We start from the raw sequence: 20,218 nt of genomic DNA, 5'->3' as shown, positions 1-20,218 counted from the left end.
CCCCCCCCCCCCGACCTATTGCGATACCCAGAGCCACAGAGGGGAACGCCAACGTCTCGGCCGGACACTAAGAGTTAAGATGTGGCGGAGGGGGTGGCGGGGGAGGGGCGGGGAGGAGAAAGTGGCGAGCGGGAGGGAGGCGACGGGGCGCGGGGTGGGGGTGGGGGGGACGACAGATTTCCAGCTTCTACGACGCTCTGCCTAAATTAAAAAGCAACCAATCGGAACGGCCGGAAGGGGGGCCGCGCGTCCTGAGCCAGTCATTCCGGGCCTGCCAATCACCCAGCGGGTAGCCAATCAGCGGGGACCCTGGTGCTCGACTTCCTTGTATTTGGGAAAGTGTGGTGGTGGGTGCGCGCTCGCGGCGGAGGGTAAACATTCGACAGTCCCCGCTCAGAGAGGGAGGGACAGAGAGCGAACTGTCAGATCCGAGCGGAGCGGGCGGGCGAGAGAGGGAGGGAGGGAGAGGGAAAGAGAGAGGGAGAGCGCGCAAACCAGGGCGCAGAGCGAGCTCCCGCGGCAACTCGGCTCCAGCACGGCCAGCGCCAGCGCCGCCGTCGGTGCACCCTCGGAGCCGTGCATCCTGCCCACTGGAGTTGGTTGTGTATCAAGGATCCCCTATATGCACACACACACCTCCACCTCCACCAATGCACTCTTCTTCCTCCTCCTCCTCCAGACCTCTGCTGGGAAAAAAATAAAACACCAACCCCAACCTTCAGCAGCAAGGTAACAGAGAAACTCGACCTCGTTTTTCTCCTGTTCAATTTTTTCCTTGTTATATTTGTTTCCTCATTTCTGCCCAAAGGGAAAGATGTCGCATCAGACTGTGACTGTTGCGAGGAGAATGAAAAAGGACTCTTGTTTCAGAGGCAACCAAGAGCTCGGGCAATAGCAACTTCAGAGAAATGCACCATCGCAAGAAGTTTTCCTAGGACAGAACAAAACTTGAAACGCGAGGACCAGAGGGGGAGAGCAGGAGCCAGCCTCTCCTCTCGGCACGCGAGCAGCCAGCATCACCACGCCTTCAAGGACGAAAAAAGTTTTACTACTCTAAGGGGAGACGAGTGAGCTGCGTTCCTGAGAAGGAGGCGTCAAGGAGCGGCTGGTCGCTGGTCGTCCACGGTTCGGTGAAGAAGAAAGGAGCGGCTTCTTTCTTTGTTGTCCCCCGTGAAATCTTCACTTAGCAGGTGGACCGAGTCCCGCGCCCGGGCAGGGTCCGCGCTCGCCCGAGGACAGGAGGAGGAGCGCGAGCCGGCGCGCCCGGCCCGGAGCCTCAGCGCAGGCCCGCGCCCCGCCCGGCGAGCCCCACTGGAGCGAGCCGACCGCGCCGGGGCTGGGGGGCGGCCACGACCCCCCCTGAGGGGGGAGGCCACGGAGCGCGCCTCGAGAAGCGAGCCCCCCTCCCCGGAGCGCGGCTCCTGGTGCTGCTGCTGCTGCTGCTGCTGACCAAGGCCGGCCGGCGACCCCCGCGCCCTGCCCAGCGGCCTTGCAGCTGCAGCCGGCGGCCGCGGCGGCGGCGGCGGCGGCGGGGGCGGAGGCGGCGGCGGCGGCGGGGCCGGCGGGGGCAGCGGGGGCCCGGGGCGGGGGCGGAGCGGGGGGAGGCGGCGGGAGGCGGGGGGGCGCGGCGGCGGCGGCGGCGGCGGCCGCGGCTGCTGCTGCGGCGGCGGCGGTGGTGGCGGCGGTGGGGTGGCGGGAGCGGAGCGGCATGGCCACGGCGGCTTCTAACCCCTACCTGCCGGGGAACAGCCTGCTGGCGGCCGGCTCCATAGTCCACTCGGACGCGGCGGGGGCTGGCGGCGGAGGGGGCGGCGGCGGGGGCGGCGGCGGTGGTGGCGCGGGGGCCGGTGGGGGCGGCATGCAGCCGGGCAGCGCCGCCGTGACCTCGGGAGCCTACCGGGGGGACCCGGCCTCCGTCAAGATGGTGCAGAGCGACTTCATGCAGGGGGCCATGGCCGCCAGCAACGGCGGCCATATGCTGAGCCACGCGCACCAGTGGGTCACGGCCCTGCCCCACGCCGCCGCCGCCGCCGCGGCCGCCGCCGCCGCCGCCGTGGAGGCGAGCTCGCCGTGGTCCGGCAGCGCCGTGGGCATGGCCGGCAGCCCCCAGCAACCGCCACAGCCGCCGCCGCCGCCGCCGCCGCAGGGCCCCGACGTGAAGGGCGGCGCCGGACGCGACGACCTGCACGCGGGCACCGCGCTGCACCACCGCGGGCCGCCGCACCTCGGGCCACCACCGCCGCCGCCGCCGCCGCACCAGGGCCACCCTGGGGGCTGGGGGGCCGCCGCCGCCGCCGCCGCCGCCGCTGCCGCCGCCGCCGCCGCCGCGCACCTCCCGTCCATGGCCGGGGGCCAGCAGCCGCCGCCGCAGAGCCTGCTCTACTCGCAGCCAGGGGGTTTCACGGTGAATGGCATGCTGAGCGCGCCCCCAGGGCCGGGCGGTGGTGGCGGCGGCGCTGGCGGCGGCGCCCAGAGCTTGGTGCACCCGGGGCTGGTGCGCGGGGACACGCCCGAGCTGGCCGAGCATCACCACCATCACCACCACCACGCACATCCGCACCCGCCGCACCCGCACCACGCGCAGGGGCCCCCGCACCACGGCGGCGGCGGCGCGGGGCCGGGACTCAACAGCCATGACCCGCACTCGGACGAGGACACGCCGACTTCGGACGATCTGGAGCAGTTCGCCAAGCAGTTCAAGCAACGGCGCATCAAGCTGGGCTTCACGCAGGCCGACGTGGGGCTGGCGCTGGGCACTCTGTACGGCAACGTGTTCTCGCAGACCACCATCTGCCGCTTCGAGGCTCTGCAGCTGAGCTTCAAGAACATGTGCAAGCTCAAGCCGCTGCTGAACAAGTGGCTGGAGGAGGCGGACTCGAGCACCGGCAGCCCCACGAGCATCGACAAGATCGCGGCTCAGGGCCGCAAGCGCAAGAAGCGGACCTCCATCGAGGTAAGCGTCAAGGGCGCGCTCGAGAGCCACTTCCTCAAGTGCCCCAAGCCCTCGGCGCAGGAGATCACTAACCTAGCCGACAGCCTGCAGCTGGAGAAGGAAGTGGTGCGTGTCTGGTTCTGCAACCGGCGCCAGAAGGAGAAGCGCATGACGCCGCCCGGGATCCAACAGCAGACGCCCGACGACGTCTACTCGCAGGTGGGCACCGTGAGCGCCGACACGCCGCCGCCGCACCACGGGCTCCAGACGAGCGTGCAGTGAAGGCCCGGGCGCCGCTGCGCGGAGCGGGCCCCGCCATCGCCGCCGCTGTCACCCGCCGCCCCCGCCGCCGCCGCCGCCGCCGCCGCCGCCGCCGCACCGGGCCAGGCCACCCTACCCTCCGCGCAAAGACAGGCATGCCCGCCCTCGGAGGATCGGCGAGGGACGCACCGAGGAGACCAGGCTTGAAGTCCGTGGAAGGAGAGGCAAAATAAACAAACAAAGCATATAAATGCCCAGACTGTTTTTTATACATATCTCACAAAACCGGAAAAGAAAGGGGGGGCGATCATGCGATCTCCTTTATACTGTGGTGGTGTTCCGTTTTTGTTTTTCTTTTAAAAGAAGGGTGAAGATGACTAGCTCACCAAAACTGCACTCTTGAGGTTCTTCCCACCACGAGAAGTCCTACACGGCGACGTTGGATAGCACCTAGCACCTGCCTTGTTCTCTCCTCTGGGAAAAAAAAAAAAAAAAAAAAAAGTTTTTTTGGAAAGACTCCCCTTCCTTCCACCTCCTCCCTCCAAAGGGCCCCCGCCTCGAGAGATCCACCGAAACTTTGTTTCCTGGGAGCGGCCCGGCCCGAAAGCAAGCAGAGGCCCTGGGTTTCATTAGAGGTGACTCTGTGCTCCCGGACCCTGTTATTCTTGTCCATTTTAAAGTCATTTGGGGACAAACAAATTTGACTATGAACCGAGAAGGAGAAGAAAAAAAAACAATCTCCAGAAAACAAGAAATATATATATATATGTGTGTATTCACAGCTTCTGAAATTAACAGACTGATAGCAAAGCCAAAAGAAAAAGAAAATGTATCCTCAAAGTAACCTTGGAAATCAAAGCATCCCAAAAGAGCAGAGGGATGGGCGAGCGAGCAGGGACGTCCATCGTGGGAGAGGGCCCTAGAGTCCGGCGCGGGCGGGCGGGCAGACTGGGCGTGGGAAGAGGCCCGGCCACCAACCACGGTTTACCGGCTGCCGCTCGGGTGGACGACGCCTAGAGATGCCACCGCTAATAATTTTTTATTAATAATTTTATTTTTTATTTCTGGACTGACTCATATTAAGGGATTTAGAAAGACAGCACTTCTCCGGACTCCTCTCCTCCATCCGTTGCCAACTTTGATTGAATGGGTGCTGTGGATGTGATTCTATAATACTGCCCTTTGCAAGCAGTGTTTTTGGTAGGTTTTAATAAACAGACTTTTCAAAAGACGGCAATATAGAATTGTTAGATCCGTTGTTGATCTAAAAATATTTGCTTTATATTTTCATTAAATGACTTCTTTTAATATTTTATTCAGAATACTTATGAACTGCTGCAAAACGGTAATTTATTTTTCCCCAGATCTTGTATTACGTGTTTTTTTCAGACGAGCACAAATCAAAATGAAATGAAAATATGGACAGTTGTTAGGTAATAAGGGTATCTTTTGATGTGATCATTTGATTGTAATTTAATTTGAGTAGTGATTCCGTAAGAGCTGATCGAGAAAATAAATTTGTTAGAATGAAATAGTCTGTGTCTGATGCATAAACACTGTGTGGGAAGAGGAGAGTACTTTAGAAAATATTTTTTTACTAATGCACATCATAAGGGATAGCGCTGAGGAAGCATAGCCTGCTCCACCTAAGGTATATTTGCAAATCTAAAGTAAAAGACCATGACAGAAGCCGATAGTAATTGATGTAGTAGTCACTCCTTGGTTAGCCTGTTAATTTCACAATATTTTTCTCTCATTTAATTTTATTGGGTGTTTTTAGTGTTTTTAGGTGAGGTTGTCTAAATGTTAGTCCTTTTCTCAGAGATATATTTGTCCTTTATCAACTTTATCCAAATGTTGGACCACATCACCAGTAAAAATGTGCCAATTGGTTATTAAGGGTTGATACAGATCCTCCCCCCTCCAAAGTTTAGCCTCACTTTTCCCTCTCACCCCCCCCCCACCGAATGACTACATCTTTCCTTCTTTTCTGAAGACTAATAGTTTTGAAGACTAGCTTGCTAGTCAGAGGAATATTTTATATCAGTTCCTTCCCATGAATAAAGGGATGTAATTAAGTTGAAATTATTCCGCTTTTTTTGTTTGTTTTTTATTTTGTTTTTCTTATCATGGAAGAATGTAGTTCTAAATTCCTGATGGTGGTCCACACTCAGTGTGACCAGCTCAGACTTATTCTACATTTCTGTGTTTCTATCTCTCCCCAGTACGATTCTATATCTTCTTTACTGGTGCTGGGGGTTTTCCTTTTTCATCACTCTTTAGATACACCCAGCAGAGCGGTCACGTTTATCATGTTAATGTATCAATATTTACAACGTGGGAAAATGAAAGTGTAATGCCTCAAGTTGTAAGTAGCAAGACGAAAAAGGCTCTGTTTAGTCAAGTCCCTTTGTATTGTGCTTTTTAAAAAAAGTATTTGGGGGTGATAAAGCAATGATTTTGTAGATGAATTTCCCCCTAATCTCACTGAGCTGTCACTCACTTTTTCCATCTTCTGTCTTCACTCCTTCTCCCTCTGATATCGACGCAGGGGTTAAAAAACCCGGAAAACTGTGAGAGCAACAAGGAACAGTTATTTCTTCCAGACAGACCCTGTGTCACTTTCATAAATCAAGCCCAGCCAGATGGCCATGTATTGGGTTGCATTATTTTAAACACCAAATCGTACTAAAAATCACAATCATTTTGATTTGTGAAATCTGAAAAAGGCCATATTTAGTAAACGGAGAGCAGGGGGAGGGGAGAGAAAACAAGAAACCACAATTGACTTTTCTCTGACTTCTTGTTTCCTATTTTTCTTGCTATTGTAATCTCTTTGCCCAGCGAATTTACAACCTGGAGTGGGGGGTGGGGAAAAGCAACATCACGTTTTTGAGGGTCCACAGGGGCAAGCACAGAAGGCCTTATTGGAAAGCTGAGGATTGGGTGTGGTTGTTTTTATAGGGTGGATGCTCCTGGCACGTGGGTTGAAATCCTGTTTTCCCTACCGGACTGGTAGTGGTCGATGGGGAGAGAGTGGGTCTATTTCAAATGTTAGGAAGTATTTGCTTACTTGATTGGCTGACAACAAAAGAACTAACATTGGATTTCACACTATTTTCTATTAAAAAGTAACCTTTGCTGATTACTTTGGAAGAAGCTCTGATTTGGGGGATAGCAGAGTAACTTAGCGAAGCTGGGAAAGCTGGCCCATTTTGTTTCATTCTTTTGTATTTTTAAAAGTGAGCTGATGCTTGCACTCCATATTTTTTTATAAAAAAAAAACAACCCTTTGAATGTATTTACAAAATGAAATTCATGGCTGGAAAACAAAAGAGGGCAGATATAACTGAGAGGTTTTGTGCTAAGGCTTATATTGTTACACATGTAAATAATGAAAATATTGTTATCTATCACCAGATCTTTTTAATGAATTTGGTCATTGTGTTCCTTTGCAGCGCAAGTGTCTTGTGCTTCGTCAAGTGTCCATTTGTTTCCTCCATTTCAGCCCACCCCCCTCCTCCCCTTCCAACCCAAAGGAAAGTGACAAAGTTCTGTTCCATCAATCTGGCTAATCCCAAACTAGGCCCATTTAGAGTTTGCAGGATCCTGTGGCTCCCATCCGTTGTCAGAGCCACCATCAGCTCATTCACCAACCACCTTCCCCTGCAAGTGGGCGATAAATCATTCAAGGTGTATTTAAAATAGTCACTTTGCTGTTGTTGCTCTGCCTTTTTTTTCTTTTTAAGTACTTAGCCAAGGACTACTTCTTTGTTCCAAAACAGAACTATTCATTATTGATCTTAGAGATTCCCTCTGCTTCTCTGTAGCCTCCAGTGTTTGCTCATTACCATGCTCATAATCTGTTTTGTATGACTGGTTTTCCACATTCAGAGAATAATTGGTTCTAATATTAAATGCAGTATATGCTATTGATAGTTTTTATCAATAAGTGTAATATTTTAAATAATTTTAACAATTAAATTTGTTTTTTAAATTATATATTTGTAAAGTATTTATCCTGTTGGAAGCAACAATATATTGTTGTATTTATTCGTTTATTTTTGTAATAAATGATCAACCTCTTCAAGCTAAATCAAAAATGACACTTTTATATATTTATACAAAATGCATTTAAGAGATGGGCATATTTGCACCAATTTGTATGTAAATAGAGCAAGATCCATCAATAACTTGTAGCTTTCAGAACCAAATTGAAGGAAGAAACAGTCTCCACATGGAGTTTAGTTTGCCCAAGTTCCAGGGTAATTAATCAAACTCTAAAATGGATGCAACAAGTATTGGCACTGGATGCAGACTTGAAATTAATTATTTAGGAGGTGGACCTGGTTTTTTTCAAGGCAGAAGGATAGAAATGAGAGAATGCACTTCTTTCATGAATTGCACGTGGCTGACTGGACCTATTAGAACAGATGCTATGTATCAGTGATAAAACCTAGTACCTGACTGTGCTCAGACATCTCTGGTGGGAAAGGGTGTCAAAGGAGAGGTAAGATTTGGAGGTTATCGGTGACTCAGAAGCAAGGTGATGTAGAAACAAAGAGTTGTGTTATGTTTGGCTTGGTTTTTTTTCTGTTTTCAATAGATCTTCTTAAAATGGCTCTGAGTGAAGAATCGCTTTCCTAGTCCTGTACTGACAGCAGAAGCATCAGTACAGGTGTGGTGGTGGTGGTGGTGGTGGTGGTGGTTGCAGTAAGAGTGGTGTGTATACGAAGTGCGGAGGTCACCTCTCGACTCTCCTAAGTTCTGTAGGTCGCTTGGTCCTCTAAGTTCCTCCGGGCGGCTGTTCCAAGGGCCTGAAGGTCACCACGTGACCTCCCGGCTGCTGGAGCCCCACCGTGGGCTTGATCTTGATTCCAATAACGAAATCGAAATCGGAGGGCTCTGGGTTTGCCTCCTGAACTTTCCAGTCTAGGAAAGGAAGCAGTGCGGAGGCTGGTGGAGACCGTGGGGGTGGGGGCGGCGGAGACAGCAAGAGGGGTACTTGTGTAATCAGATTCTTTGATTTTGTTAGCCTGGCTCATGGCCTATTAATTAGATTACTCTCTCTTTCATTCTTGATTTCACATCCGTGTTTGTTCCTGTCTCCTAAAATGTGGGCGCGAGCGTGGCGAGCAGGAGCCTATGATGTCACTGCCGGCCAGCGGCGGCCGCCTGGCCTTCTGGAGGGCTGTGGGCTGCGTTCTTTAGGAGTCGGGTCTTCCTCGAGGAAGAGTCTTTCTGGAAGTGACCTCAGAGGGGTCTGGGAAGAGGGCACCTGGCATCCTCGCGGCTGCCGGGCGAGCGCGCACCGCCTGCCTGTAGCTGCGGGCGCGGGGAGGGGGCCGCGCAGAGTCGCACCCTGGCAGCTCCATCGTGGGGTGCGGAGGGCGGGCTCAGGTGTGAGGCCTGCCCCAGGTGGAAGTGGGAGATCGGAAAGGAGCGGAGGAGGAGGGGGGTGCTGGGGCCCAGGCGGCGGGCGTCAAACGCCCAGCTTCCCCCCGGGACGCAGCGCAGGTGGGGCGGTGGCTGTCGCGGGAGGAGGGGGGGGCGGTGGCCCGACCCTGCCCGGCCGGGCTCTGCTCAGCGGCCCTACCGTAACAGCTGCGGACAGTCCCACAAGCTGTTTTCCTCGTGGCGACCATTCAGCAAAACGCACGATCCTTTCTCAAAGATTTAAATTTCGCGGATGAATTACCATACACCGGTTGCTTAGCAACTATATTCAAGCAGGGCTAAGAATATGCAAGCTTTTTGTATTCTCATTAATAAAAATGCCACTCTGACACAGCAACCCGACTTTGGATCACTGCAACTTCTGTAAAAGCCGTAGGAGAATACAAACCGATCCTGCCATTTAATTACAGATCAAAATGGCTTGAAACGCGATGTTTTGTTCATCTATCTTCCTAAAAGCGATGTAAAAAATAACGGCTTTTCAAGAGCAGTAGTAAATTCTTTCTTTCTTTCTTTCTTTTTCTTTTTTTTAAATGGAGTTGTCTATTGGGGTTACTGATAATTGTCAACAGAAACTTTTTGAAACAGGTTGAACTATCCCCCTTCCTCCACATCTCTGCTCTTGCCCTCAGCCCTCAGCCTCCGATGCTGCGCTCCGTCCCCAGCCTTGTCATAACAATTATTATCATAATTTTGGAACAACTCAGGCCTCGGGAGCCCTAGCGACTAAAGGACAGGTGGCAGAGCAAGCGACAAGGCCCGTAGCTGGAGAAAACCTAAGACCTCGAGGAGCGAGAGAAATGAGAACTTCTGGAAGTTCCCTGGGAGGCCTGGGGGACTGCTGAGCTCAACTCGGCTCAGGCTCCAGGGGGTCTGGAGACCACTTCGTGGAAAGCACAGAGCAAAAAAGGTCTGGCGCCCTCTGCTCCCTGTTTGTGGGTTTTCCATCCTGAGGCCTGGCCTCCTCGGCTGGGAACTGGGTCGCCGCCTCCCCTGTGGGGACCCTGGAGTTGAGAAGGCTAAGGTCGGGGTCGGCTGACCGATCCTTTCTGGGCCCTGCGCCTGCGGTGGCCTGGAGGAAAAGCAAAGACTGAGCTGGAGCCCCGGATCCCCGTGGACCTGGGCCCAGGCCAGAGTTCAGGGGCCTGGGGTTTCCATCGGGGGCACTGTGTGCCCCTTCTCAGAGGGTGCGCAGCAGAGGGGGGACGCACCGGCTCGGAAGAAGGTCCAGCCTGGGGCGGCGGTCCGGATGGGGGGGGCCTTAGGGGTCAGCGAGGCCCGCTGGGGCGCCGGGCGCTGCATTGTTCCGAGCGCCGAGTCTGGCAGCGGAGACGCGAGCGGGGGCAGGGCGGCCGGAGGCCGGCGCTGGTTGGAGTTTCGGGCGCCAGACCCGGCCGCCTCCCCGGGGTTGGGAACTCGGGCGCCCCACAGACGCTGGGGTCGGCTGCGTGTGCCCGGCCTCGTTGCGGTCCCCGCCCGGGAGCGGCGGAACCTGGCCCTGCGCGGCGACTCTGAGCTGGCGGTGGGCGAGCGCGGCTGCAGGGTTGGCGGGGATGCCAGGCGGCAGGTCGGTGCCCAGGCCACCCGCCAGGAGGATAGCCGCCTTGCCCTCTGAAGCTGCTAGAGAAGGCTGCGGTCAGCAGTAGAAAGATCCGGGGGGCAAAAGTGAAACTCCCCAGATTGGAGTCCAGCGGCGTCCCAGGAGCCAGCCCCCTTCCTCGCACTTAGGCCAAAGTGAGGACTTGTAAGGTTGTTATCTCCTGGTCAGCCTGGATGCTTCAGGATCAGGAACCCCCCCCCCCCACCCAACTGATTCATTTTAACCCGGTTTCTTTGTAGTGAATACCACAAAACAAAACAAAAAACACCCCACCCCACACAGTGGAAATTAAACCAGAAGTTGAATACTTGCTCTAATAAGTGCTCAGAGGCTGAGTTCTCAGGAAAGCGAACGTAATAAACAGGAAGCCATTTATTTACAAATACAGTTGCCCTAGACAAGCCACATTCCGTGTACGTAATTCATTAATGGAATTTGTTCCTTTTCCTCCCCCTGGAAAGAGAAATTTCAGCTCTTAAAAATATCTGGGTCTTGGGGGAGGGGCAGGAGGTTATTTTACCTGTTCCTAGAGAAAAAGGAGCAGTGGGGTCCGGCCAATTCCTGTCTGTGGGGATGTTAACTAGTATAAAATAACCATTTAAAAGACATGGGGAGATTTTTGTGTCTTTTTTTCTTCTTTTTTACTCCTCAGAAATTAAGTGTGTTGGTAGTGGTTGCTGTCACCAGAGTTACCCAGTGAAACTTTGCTGGTAACCTAACCCTAGGTGGGGGTATGGGGAGGGGGAGTGCGTGGTTGATGTGAACAAAACTCAAATTTAAATTACGTGAGCTGGCTGGGAATATAGCAAAAGTTGATCGAAACACTCAGCTGCCACCATTCTAGAAATGTCTGTGGCACAATGCCTGCCCTTCTCCCGCATTGCTGAGGGGAGTTACACCTGGGGCTATGCTGGCTCTTGGCGTCCTAGTCCCCAGGATAGGAGGGTATCCCTTCCCTGGAGAAGTGGGGTCTGGTCTCTATTAATCCAGGAAGCTTTCTCTAGGCGCGTCCCCTTCCGCTGCAAGCTGGGTGAGGGACCTTGTTTGGTCCACTGGGAAAACAGAGTCAAGAGTGGATCTCTGGGTGCTCTGTGAGTCGTGAGTAAACCTCAAAAGCACAGGACACACCTGAGGTATGTTTGGAGCTTCCCGAGGTCCCCACAGGAGATGTTTCCCAAGGACAAAAAGAATGATAACTGTTTCCCACGTGTCGCGGTTGTAGCTACAAAATAACAGACTGACACTGGCAGGCAGGCAAACACACCTTTTTAATTCAGAAACAAAAACAAAAGGACCAGGGATGTTCTGACAAAGAAGAGCTTCCTGGGGAATGGCACTTTGGTTCTGTCTTGCAGGACTGCCTTCCTCCTGGCAGAAGGCAAGCTCATTTAGTCGACTGGAACCTTGCACTGAAACAGAATAGAGATTCCTTTCAAAGGACGCGCCCTGCACCAGCAATGAAGTAAGAGGTGCCAGTGCCTACCACCTTCAGTCCCCTGGCTTAAGGGGGGGCAAATTCGAGGCATAAAGGGGAGCCCCACCAGGGTCCTTCCACTCTGCCCCTGTAGGAACCTGGGTGAGAGAAACTCTGTTTTTCACTTACATTTCCAAGATGGAAAATTCTGCAGCAGCATTGCTTTTTTGTTTTTGTTTTTGTTTTTGTTTTTTTTGAATAAACTAAATTAAGTAGATTCAATCAGAAAGTATAGTATCACCCAGAAGCTAGCAAAACGAAAATAAATGCCTTACTGGCTTGGCCTTGAGAATCTGTAGGCTACAACAGGGAGGTACCTATCAGTGAACAAAACATCTCCAAACTATTTTTCATTAACATCTGGGGGGTGGGGAGAAACCTTTCAGACTTGAGAAGCCAAGCCTACTGATGACATTTTGTCCTCCTCCAAGATTTCTTCCAAACGGGGCTTTAGAAATGTTTCAAACCAGAGCGATGCCTTTAACTCTTCCAAGAACTATTTAATAGTTGTCCTGGATGTTTTTAATAAGAAAAGGATGCTAGGCAAGTAGCCTTGGGTCCAGTCTTGGGGAGCAGAGGTAGTGGCCCTGCCCAGCCTGCAGCCTGCCCCTCAAATGGGGTTTCTGAGTGTCAATGGTGGGGGTGTTTCCTGGGTACCTGAGCCCACAGGCTTTCCTCTGTTTCTCAAAGGAGGCCCTGCCAGTGGGCAAATGGGGGGGATGCAGGCGGAGGCGGGGGTTGCAGGTGGAGGGGAAAAGCTAAGGACAGATCAGTTCCCTTTCTATCCCTTTGTTCCTGGGCCTTGAACTGGGGCTTGGGGGGGGATGCCCCCTGGGAATGAAGCCTCCACCTCCACTTACATCACGCTGACACCCCACCGCCACCCCACCCCAGCCAGAAAGCCGAGGGCTGGCTGATTGAGAGCACGCTGGTAACCTGAGGAAGCCCTGAGTGAGGGTGTTACATAACATACAGACCTTTCTGCGGGAGAGGTGCTCACACTTGATTTCTCTCCAGATGACTCCAGGCAGGCAGAAAGGCCTAGAAAGAAGGAATGAAGACAAATTAAACAGAAAAACTGTGGAGAAAGGGGAAATGCATGGCCTTATAGGATCCTGCATGCAAGCTTCTGTGCCTGTCAAGGTCATTAACTGCACCCTCTGAAACACCCTGCCTCCAGCTGTACTTGGGCAAAAGAAGAGCCCTACCTAGTTTGGGGGCTGGGAGGGCAAATCCTACCCAGGAATACTGGGCTATGGGTGCTCTCTGTCCCCAAGGAGCCAAGTTAGTTCCTAGCCAGGTTATCATCACCCTGCTCTTTCTGTCAAAATCCTTGCAGTGTGAGAGGGCAGGTTACCTGTACCCATGGCCCTGCTGAGCACACCCCCACCTGTGGCCTGTGGCAGGAGAGCGGCTCTTGCACCGGCAGCTAGAGTCCACTGCCCAGCCGGAGGTCACATTCCAAAAGCCTGTTCTTTCAGGAGACCCCCGCCCCAGAGGCGAAGGGGATGCAAACCCTGTTCATTTGCCCCAAGCCCGGAGGGACGGTGGAACTCAGGAACAAGCCTTTTGCAGGAGGGGATCAGGATAGGGCCATGGATGTGAGGGGCAGGTCACCTGCGCCAGGTCAGGCACTAGGCAGGGGCATGGAGGAGGGGCGGTGATGGGACTGCGGGGGGGCCCAGGACTGGACTGGGAGCCGCTGAAGGCTGAAGGTGAGCAGGCTAACAAAGCTGTAACAAAGGATTCCTGTAAAAGCTGCACCACCAAGGATCTCTGCAGGATCACAAACCTTCCAGGCGTGTCCCCAGCTCCTGGGACAGAGTCCATCGATTGTTCCCCTGGGCCCCACAGATGTGCCAGGGCAGTCAGTGGTGTGGGGCTGTCTGCCCCCATGTGACACAGCCTCAGCCCTGCGCTCCTGCCGGCACAGGGTGGCTGGGTGATGGTTCCCGGCCATCCTGTGAGTCTGGGCAACACACATCGCTCCCTGTTGTCCCCAGGTAAGGTGGTGATGCCTGGAGGCCTGTCGGTATAGGCCCAGGGCATTGCACTCACTTCCCATCGGGGCAACAACAGACTGGAGAAGGGAGCCTTTGGGGTTGGCGGATGTCTGAGTCACCAAGGCCTTTGCAAGGAAAGCATGTGGGACAGAGTGGAAAGGACACCCCCAGGACATGCTGCCAGGCCCTCTGGAGGAAGGTGACCATTTCCCATGGCCTAAGCCCAGGCACTCAGCCCAGTTCCTCCTGCCCCTCCACCTCTCTTGCTAGAGGCTCCCAGCCCCAGCAGTGACCCTGCATCCCAGAACCACCGGGGTTTCCAGCTGCTAGGTAAGAATTGGTGGGTAGGAGTTGGGCCCTAGCACCAAGATCAGGAAGAGCTGAGACCAGCCCAGAAAAGGGAGTAGGGAGCAGTGACACCTTAAAAACCGGTGACTTCACCCTAACGCCCCCACTGGGTTCCAAGCCTCCCAGAGCAGCTGCCACGTTTCCCTGGGAACTGGGGGGTGGGGGTGGGGGCAGGAGTGGGACTCAATGAGACAGGCAAGAAGTGAGTGAGAAGCTCAGAGTCCAAGTTCGGGACTTAGAGGAGGAGGAGGAACCCATCAGGCAGAGGTGATGAGGACAGAGTGGGTGATGAAGATAAAACCTTGGGAGAGCGGTCAAATCAGGTGCAAATCATGGGCAGTGACTATCTCTCTACTTGGTGGGGTTTCTTTAATTCCACCCCCGGGGGTGCAAGGGGCAGAGGGGGATGGCTGTGGAGCTAGGTATCCAGCTGCCAGCATCTACCCGCCCAGGTCTCCCAGACCCTGAGCTGCCCAGAGCAGAAGCTCTGCCCAAGCTGGCTCCAGCCCTCAAGCCAGGCCTCCAGATGCCTCCATATGCCTCCAGCTCCCCCCACCCCCAGCCCCTGCTGGCCTGGGCTGGGGTGGGGCTTCGACCCCACAAATGGCCCCTGCAGTGGAGCCTGCTCGGAAATTCCAGCCAGTCAGTGCAGCATGGAGAGGGCTGCAGGAGTGACTGACACTAGCTCCTATCCCCGGCTGCATACAAGTGCAAATGAGATGCATTTTGGCTGATCAGTCCACTGTATTTTCTGCAACTTGATGTGTCTACATCTTGTCAACTCCTCTAGTTGGGAAGAATAGCAGAAAATTTTCAAGAGAATTTTTTGGTGCGTGTGGTTTCCAACTAAAGTTCCATCCTGGGCAGTGGGTGAGTGCTTTGCTGACATGAACAACAGTATGGAAACCCCCCTAAAAATGCAACTTTAAGCCCCAAAGAAGAAAGGAAAAAGAGGTGGGGGGTGGGTTACAGTCGCTGACAAGAGACTTTGATGAAGCTAGTTTCAAGTTTCAAGCTCTTCACTTTTCCTTTTGAGAACAAAATTCATTTGTATTTCCTTGGGTGCAGGGGATGGGTCAAACTCCTTTCCCCAGCTAACCTGCTGTCTTGAACAATGTGTAGGGGCCACTCAGGGAGCTTTCAGGGGTCCACCAGGAGGGGATAAGTTTTCTGACACTGCAAGGGGCTCTATCTGGGTACCAGGTTTGCTGTCCTCTTCAGATGTCAATTTGCAAATGAGTTGTAAGTAAATTGGTGAAAATTGCCTCCAACTCTCCCGAGATTCTGCCAATGGGTTTCTTGAGAAAGCAAGTGAGTCCTCGATGAGCAAGGATCCAGGCCTTCCTAGGGTACGGGGGAGGGACCAAATGGCCTCTGGTATTCTGTCCCAGGCCACCCCATAGGATCAAAGGGCCCCACTGGGGTGTGCGGGGGTGTACTTTTCCCAGCACTGAACCCTAGAACCCTGGAGGATGCAGGATGGGGGGGCCAGCTCCCGCCTCCGCCCTTGCCTTGCTTCACAGGTATGTGTTGTCCAGTCTTGTCTGCCGCTGTCCTGAGGAAGGGGGACAACAGATGTTCTGAGCACTGTTCCCAAGCCCTGGCCCTTGCCCACCACCAGGCTCAGTGGGAGGTAGGGCCCAAGCTGCCTGAGTTAAGGCGGCTGCCTGGCCTCTAGCCCCTCTTTCTGGGATGCTCAGGGTCAGCCGGGGATTTGTTGTTGAGGATGGAGCTGTGTGTGAAGATCTGCCTCTGGGGTCACTGCCCCCTCAAAGGAGCTGCAGTAACAGGACGACGATGATGACGACGGGGACGGCGGTCTCCTGTAGGCTGCCGACAGCCTGAGCCAGGCAAGGGAGACCACCCTAGGCCCATTTCACTCAGCTAAGGTTTTGGGACCCCTTGGGTGTCTCAGGATGACCCCGCTCCACACGGTCACCTGTGGGGGATCCCACCTGGGCTGGCCTCTTGGCTGAGGTGTAAGAGAGCCTCACTGCAGGTCAATGAACTAGAACAGAATAGAGAGGGGCGGGGTCATGGGCTTCACATTGAGAGCAGGAGGGGGCAGCCAGCACTCTGAAACTATCCCAGCCTTTATGCGGCTTAGCAGAGGGGTTTGCTGGTCCCCAGCAGCTCAGGTTTCTGCCATGCAGCCGGGACATCTCCCTACCAGCCTGGTAAATCCATCAGAACCAGATGTGTGCTGCTGTTGTGAGCTCCCACCAGAAGCCAGCTGAGGTGCTGGGGAGATGTCCCGCACAAAGTCATTGCCCCAACTTACCAACATCCTGACAGGCTGGTAGGAAGAGTCGAACTATGGGGTGTGAGTGGGTGACCAACACCTCCAGCTGCTCAGTTGCCTAGCCTGTCTGTGATCCGGTGGCCAGCCAAAACCCTGCAGGCTGCCCACTCCTCTCCTGGCTGTGGACGCCCAGCAGTCATGGATTCCTCCCCTCCCCCCATGCCGCCTCCTCCCATCCCAGAACTGAGCATAGATTTCCATTTGGGATGAGAAGGGGTGTCAATAAAGAGGCCAGGAGGGGTGGTGAATCATTTTCAGCCACAGCAGTCTTTACACCAACAGATGAATCTCCCTAGCCTTTTCTTCTGAACAGTCGCTCAGCTTGGAAGGGCTAAAACCACGTGAACCCAGGAGCAAAAAGACAATTTTAAAAGTAACCCCAAGGGCACCCTCTCTCACTTCCTCAACTCCCAGCCACCCCATCTGAAGATTTAAAACACTTGTTTCTTAAAACCTTCTGAGGCTTTACCAGAAGAACCAGAGAGCGAAGGCACTTTCCTTGTCCTCCAACCCCCCCCCATTCTGCATCCAAACCAAATCTCCCCCACCATCAATGACACGTTGCATAAGTTGATGCAGCCAGAAATGAAGACTCTGTTATTTCCCAGAAGGAGAAATAAACTTTCCTGAAAGAAAGAAATTCAGCTTTGACCATGGGATACCTACTGGAGCACTCTGAGAAGATCATCTGCCCGCCTTCCTCATTTACCCGGGGCGGAGTGCTGTAAAAATCTGAGGTAGCAGAATTTTGAACCTGCTTGATTACCTTGAGCTGGTTGGGAGCCCTCAACTCCAATCATTAGTAATAAAGTCATTAATAGTCATAATTGGTACTTAATTGTTTGATCTGATGGGTGCTTTATCTGTGACCAATTTAGTTTCATGGAGAAATACAGGTGGTCCAGATGCAGTGAAGGGACCCCATTTGCAGGCAACTTTTTCAGGCAGAAGAGAAAGTACTTTTGTTGTATTTGCAGACATGGGTCTCATACATTTTTCCCCCTGCCTTTTGTAAACTATCTAAGAATAAACATTACAGATCTGGGTTTTAATTTATCCAGATGGGATCATAAAGTACCTAGGAGAGTTCATATAGATACATTATATACATACAAGAGAATATATGTGCACACATTATAGAATATATACACACACACTGTACAATATATATATACACACACTATAGAATTGAGGACACGTGGCTGTTCACATTGAAAAGCAGAAAGAAACGCAATACCAAAGCAGAAAGGACTGAACCGCCCGCGGAATCAAGGATCTGAACAAGTTCACTTTATTGCTTCGCTGGAAGAGGGTCAGCGGCGGGCAGGGAGGGAAAGTTGCCCGGGTCTTCACAGAGGGTCACGGCTAGGCCCGACAGACCTTCCCACCATCGGCCCCTGGTCTCCCATCACCCCCACACACACGCACCCCCCCCCCACACACACAGACCCCCACACACGCACAAGCTCATGCTCCTCTGTGCCAGGGTCTTCGTTTCCACCTGGCTCCCCTTGCAGAACCCTGCCCGCGAGAGAACCTCCTCTGGCCGGAGGCCCTACCTCTCCGCCCCCGGGCCTGCTGCCCACGCTCCGCGCTCTAGACTCACCCAGCGCGGTCCTTCCATCCACTCCGCATACAGACAGGAAACCAGCCTCAGTTGGGGCAACACGTGAAACCACACTTTGTCGATACCATCAAAGACAGGAGCGCACACTGGGGACTCTGAGCTCCCGAGCCAGCCCGCTTCCAGCAGAAAGCCGGCTATGGGGGGTGGGGCGGGGAGGGCGGCAGGGGCCAGAATCCTCCCTCCAGCCTCCACGCCGGCTTTCTTATGGAAATGAACGCGGCGGGCCGAGGGCCTGGGCCCCCAGCGTCCGGTCCCCACCGCGGCTGCGGGGACTTGGACGCGGGCTCCCCTCCGCCCGGCCGGCCCGCGCTCGACATTAAATATTCATAGAGATCGCTACTTTCTTAAAGGAGAACCCACCTCGCGGGAAAGTTCACAGCCAAGGGCAGGCACAAAGGGAGGTCTCGCTGCTGTGTCTTCCATGTCCGGGAGACGCACCCTTCTCCGCGGCGGGGACCGCGCAGAAAACCTTAAGGAGGGGCCTAGGGGATGCGAGGACCAGAGCAAGTCACATTTTTTTGGAGGGGTAGAAGGAGAGCCGAACTTGGTGGCGGAAAGAAAGCTCGCTCCCTGATCCCTGCACAGTTATTTAGAAATTAGCCATCGCCTCTTATGCCCCAGAGTCCCCAGAGGCTTCTTTAAAAGGAGGCTGCTTGAGTTTCACCCGGGCTCCCCCGGCATCCGGGCGTCAAAAAAAGTTTGCCCTGTGTTGTTGGAAACGCGCGCGCGCATGTCGTTGATTAAACCTTGCACCCAACGACAATTTCAGCGGAACGGTGAAAAGTACAACACGCCCAGCACCTGCCCTCTTCCCAGCCAAGCAGAGGCCGGGCGAACAGTCGGGGGACAACGGGCAAGTGCCATCTGGAGGCTGGCGTCTGAGCCCCTGCTCCCATCCAGCGCGTCCCCCGCCCGCATCGCCGGGGTTCCACGCCGGCCTCGGCTCCTCTCCGGGGAGCGCAGCCGGGCCCCCGGGCCGAGCCCGAATGGGCGGAGGGGCACCGAGTCTGAAGCTGTGGCCCGCAAGCCAAGGCCCGGCAGGAGCGCCCCGCCGGGGCCCCGGGTTGGCGGTGCTACCCTGAGGGCCCGGCCTCGCGCGCCCTCGCCCGCAGGCTCCGTCCGCCCCCGGCCGGAGAGGCTTTGTGTGCCTGGCAGGGCGCACTTTCGCGAATGGTCCGAAAGTCTCGAGCGCCATCTAACGGGAGCAGCAGAAGCTGCCGCCGGGCGGAGGTTAGGACAGGCCGCGCGGGCCAGCAGGCGCTCCCCAATTACTATCCCCAGACATTCCTCCAACCCGGCCCGCCCCAACGCGCGCACCACGCACGAGCTCCGGAACCCCGAGTTCCCAAAGCCCACCTTCCCCGGTGGCGGGGGGCCGGAGCACAGCGCCTGCCTGTTCTCCTGGGACTGTCCCCTGCGCTCCCGCCCTCTCCTCCTTTCCGTGTGCCCCAGGCCACAGGAGAAGAAGGTCGACTTGCACCTGCCTAACTAGGGCCGTGGTGTCCTTCAAGCGCTCCCTTTTTCCTTTTGGCCTGCGATCGAAAGTACCAAGAAGTCACCTGTTTTCCGAAGGGACCAGCCTTGTAATGAGGAAGTCTGCAGCCAAAGAAACTTCCAGGGCGATGGGGAGAGGCGATGGAAGGGGACGATGGCAACAGAGCCAAACAAAAGTGCCCGACGAAGGGAGATTTGGTCCTCTAGGGGCCTCGGGAGAGCTTCCGCGTCTGCTCTGCGTTTGGGAGCTGCTGTTTGGAGGAGCCTGACAAGCGGGGAAGCCCAGCAGGGCCCTCTGGGGAGGGCGATGAAAGACGCTGGGCACCGGGAGGGATGGAAGAAAGGGAAGGTGGGCTGGAGCCTGAAGAGGTTCAGGCCCCCCTGAGGGTTCCATGTCACTGTGGGGGCCCGCGGTCACCAGCGATGCACTGGGTGGCCCCGATCTCCTGTCAACTCAGGGCGTTTCCACACGTGGGAGGTTGGCAGAAGGGCTGGGTAGGAGCTGCCACCTGTCCTGACGTTTCCCAGGGTGGGTGACCTGTCTCCAGACCTCCAAACAGAGGGTCAGATGCAGGGAGGGACAGTGGGCAGCCTGAGACATTCTGTATTGGCCCCGGGCAGACCAGAGGAGCCCAAGTCTGGAACCCCATGGAAAGCCGGGCATCTCCCAGTCCAGGCTCAGAGCTGGTGAAGGACCCAGTCTTCCCTTCCTGGGGATTA

General features: G+C 54.8%; 1 protein-coding gene and 1 long non-coding RNA gene across 2 annotated transcripts; one reads left to right on the top strand and one right to left on the bottom strand.

The window, feature by feature from the left end:
* Positions 1-1,671: 1,671 nt before the first annotated feature.
* POU3F3 (POU class 3 homeobox 3) lies at positions 1,672-6,456 on the top strand. The gene has a single exon (XM_047781325.1). It carries the CDS (start codon positions 1,709-1,711, stop codon positions 3,212-3,214), a length of 1,506 nt encoding a protein of 501 aa, XP_047637281.1. The 5' UTR covers positions 1,672-1,708; the 3' UTR covers positions 3,215-6,456.
* A 5,043-nt stretch (positions 6,457-11,499) lies between these two features.
* Positions 11,500-18,293, bottom strand: LOC125127788 (uncharacterized). Its single transcript, XR_007135062.1, has 3 exons — positions 17,984-18,293; positions 12,702-12,765; positions 11,500-11,659 (listed from the first exon to the last, which is right to left on the bottom strand). It is a non-coding gene; the product is annotated as an uncharacterized LOC125127788 (long non-coding RNA).
* Between the last annotated feature and the right edge of the window lie 1,925 nt (positions 18,294-20,218).

The sequence above is a fragment of the Phacochoerus africanus genome, chromosome 5 (assembly GCF_016906955.1).
Source record: "Phacochoerus africanus isolate WHEZ1 chromosome 5, ROS_Pafr_v1, whole genome shotgun sequence".
Taxonomy (NCBI): Eukaryota; Metazoa; Chordata; class Mammalia; order Artiodactyla; family Suidae; genus Phacochoerus; species Phacochoerus africanus.
The sequence above is the reverse complement of the archived record's forward strand: the minus strand, read 5'-3'. Positions and strand labels throughout refer to the sequence as shown.

Bases quoted from the DNA above. Each gene is read 5' to 3' on its own strand.
- POU3F3 (XM_047781325.1), top strand. From the start codon at position 1,709: ATGGCCACGGCGGCTTCTAACCCCTACCTGCCGGGGAACAGCCTGCTG.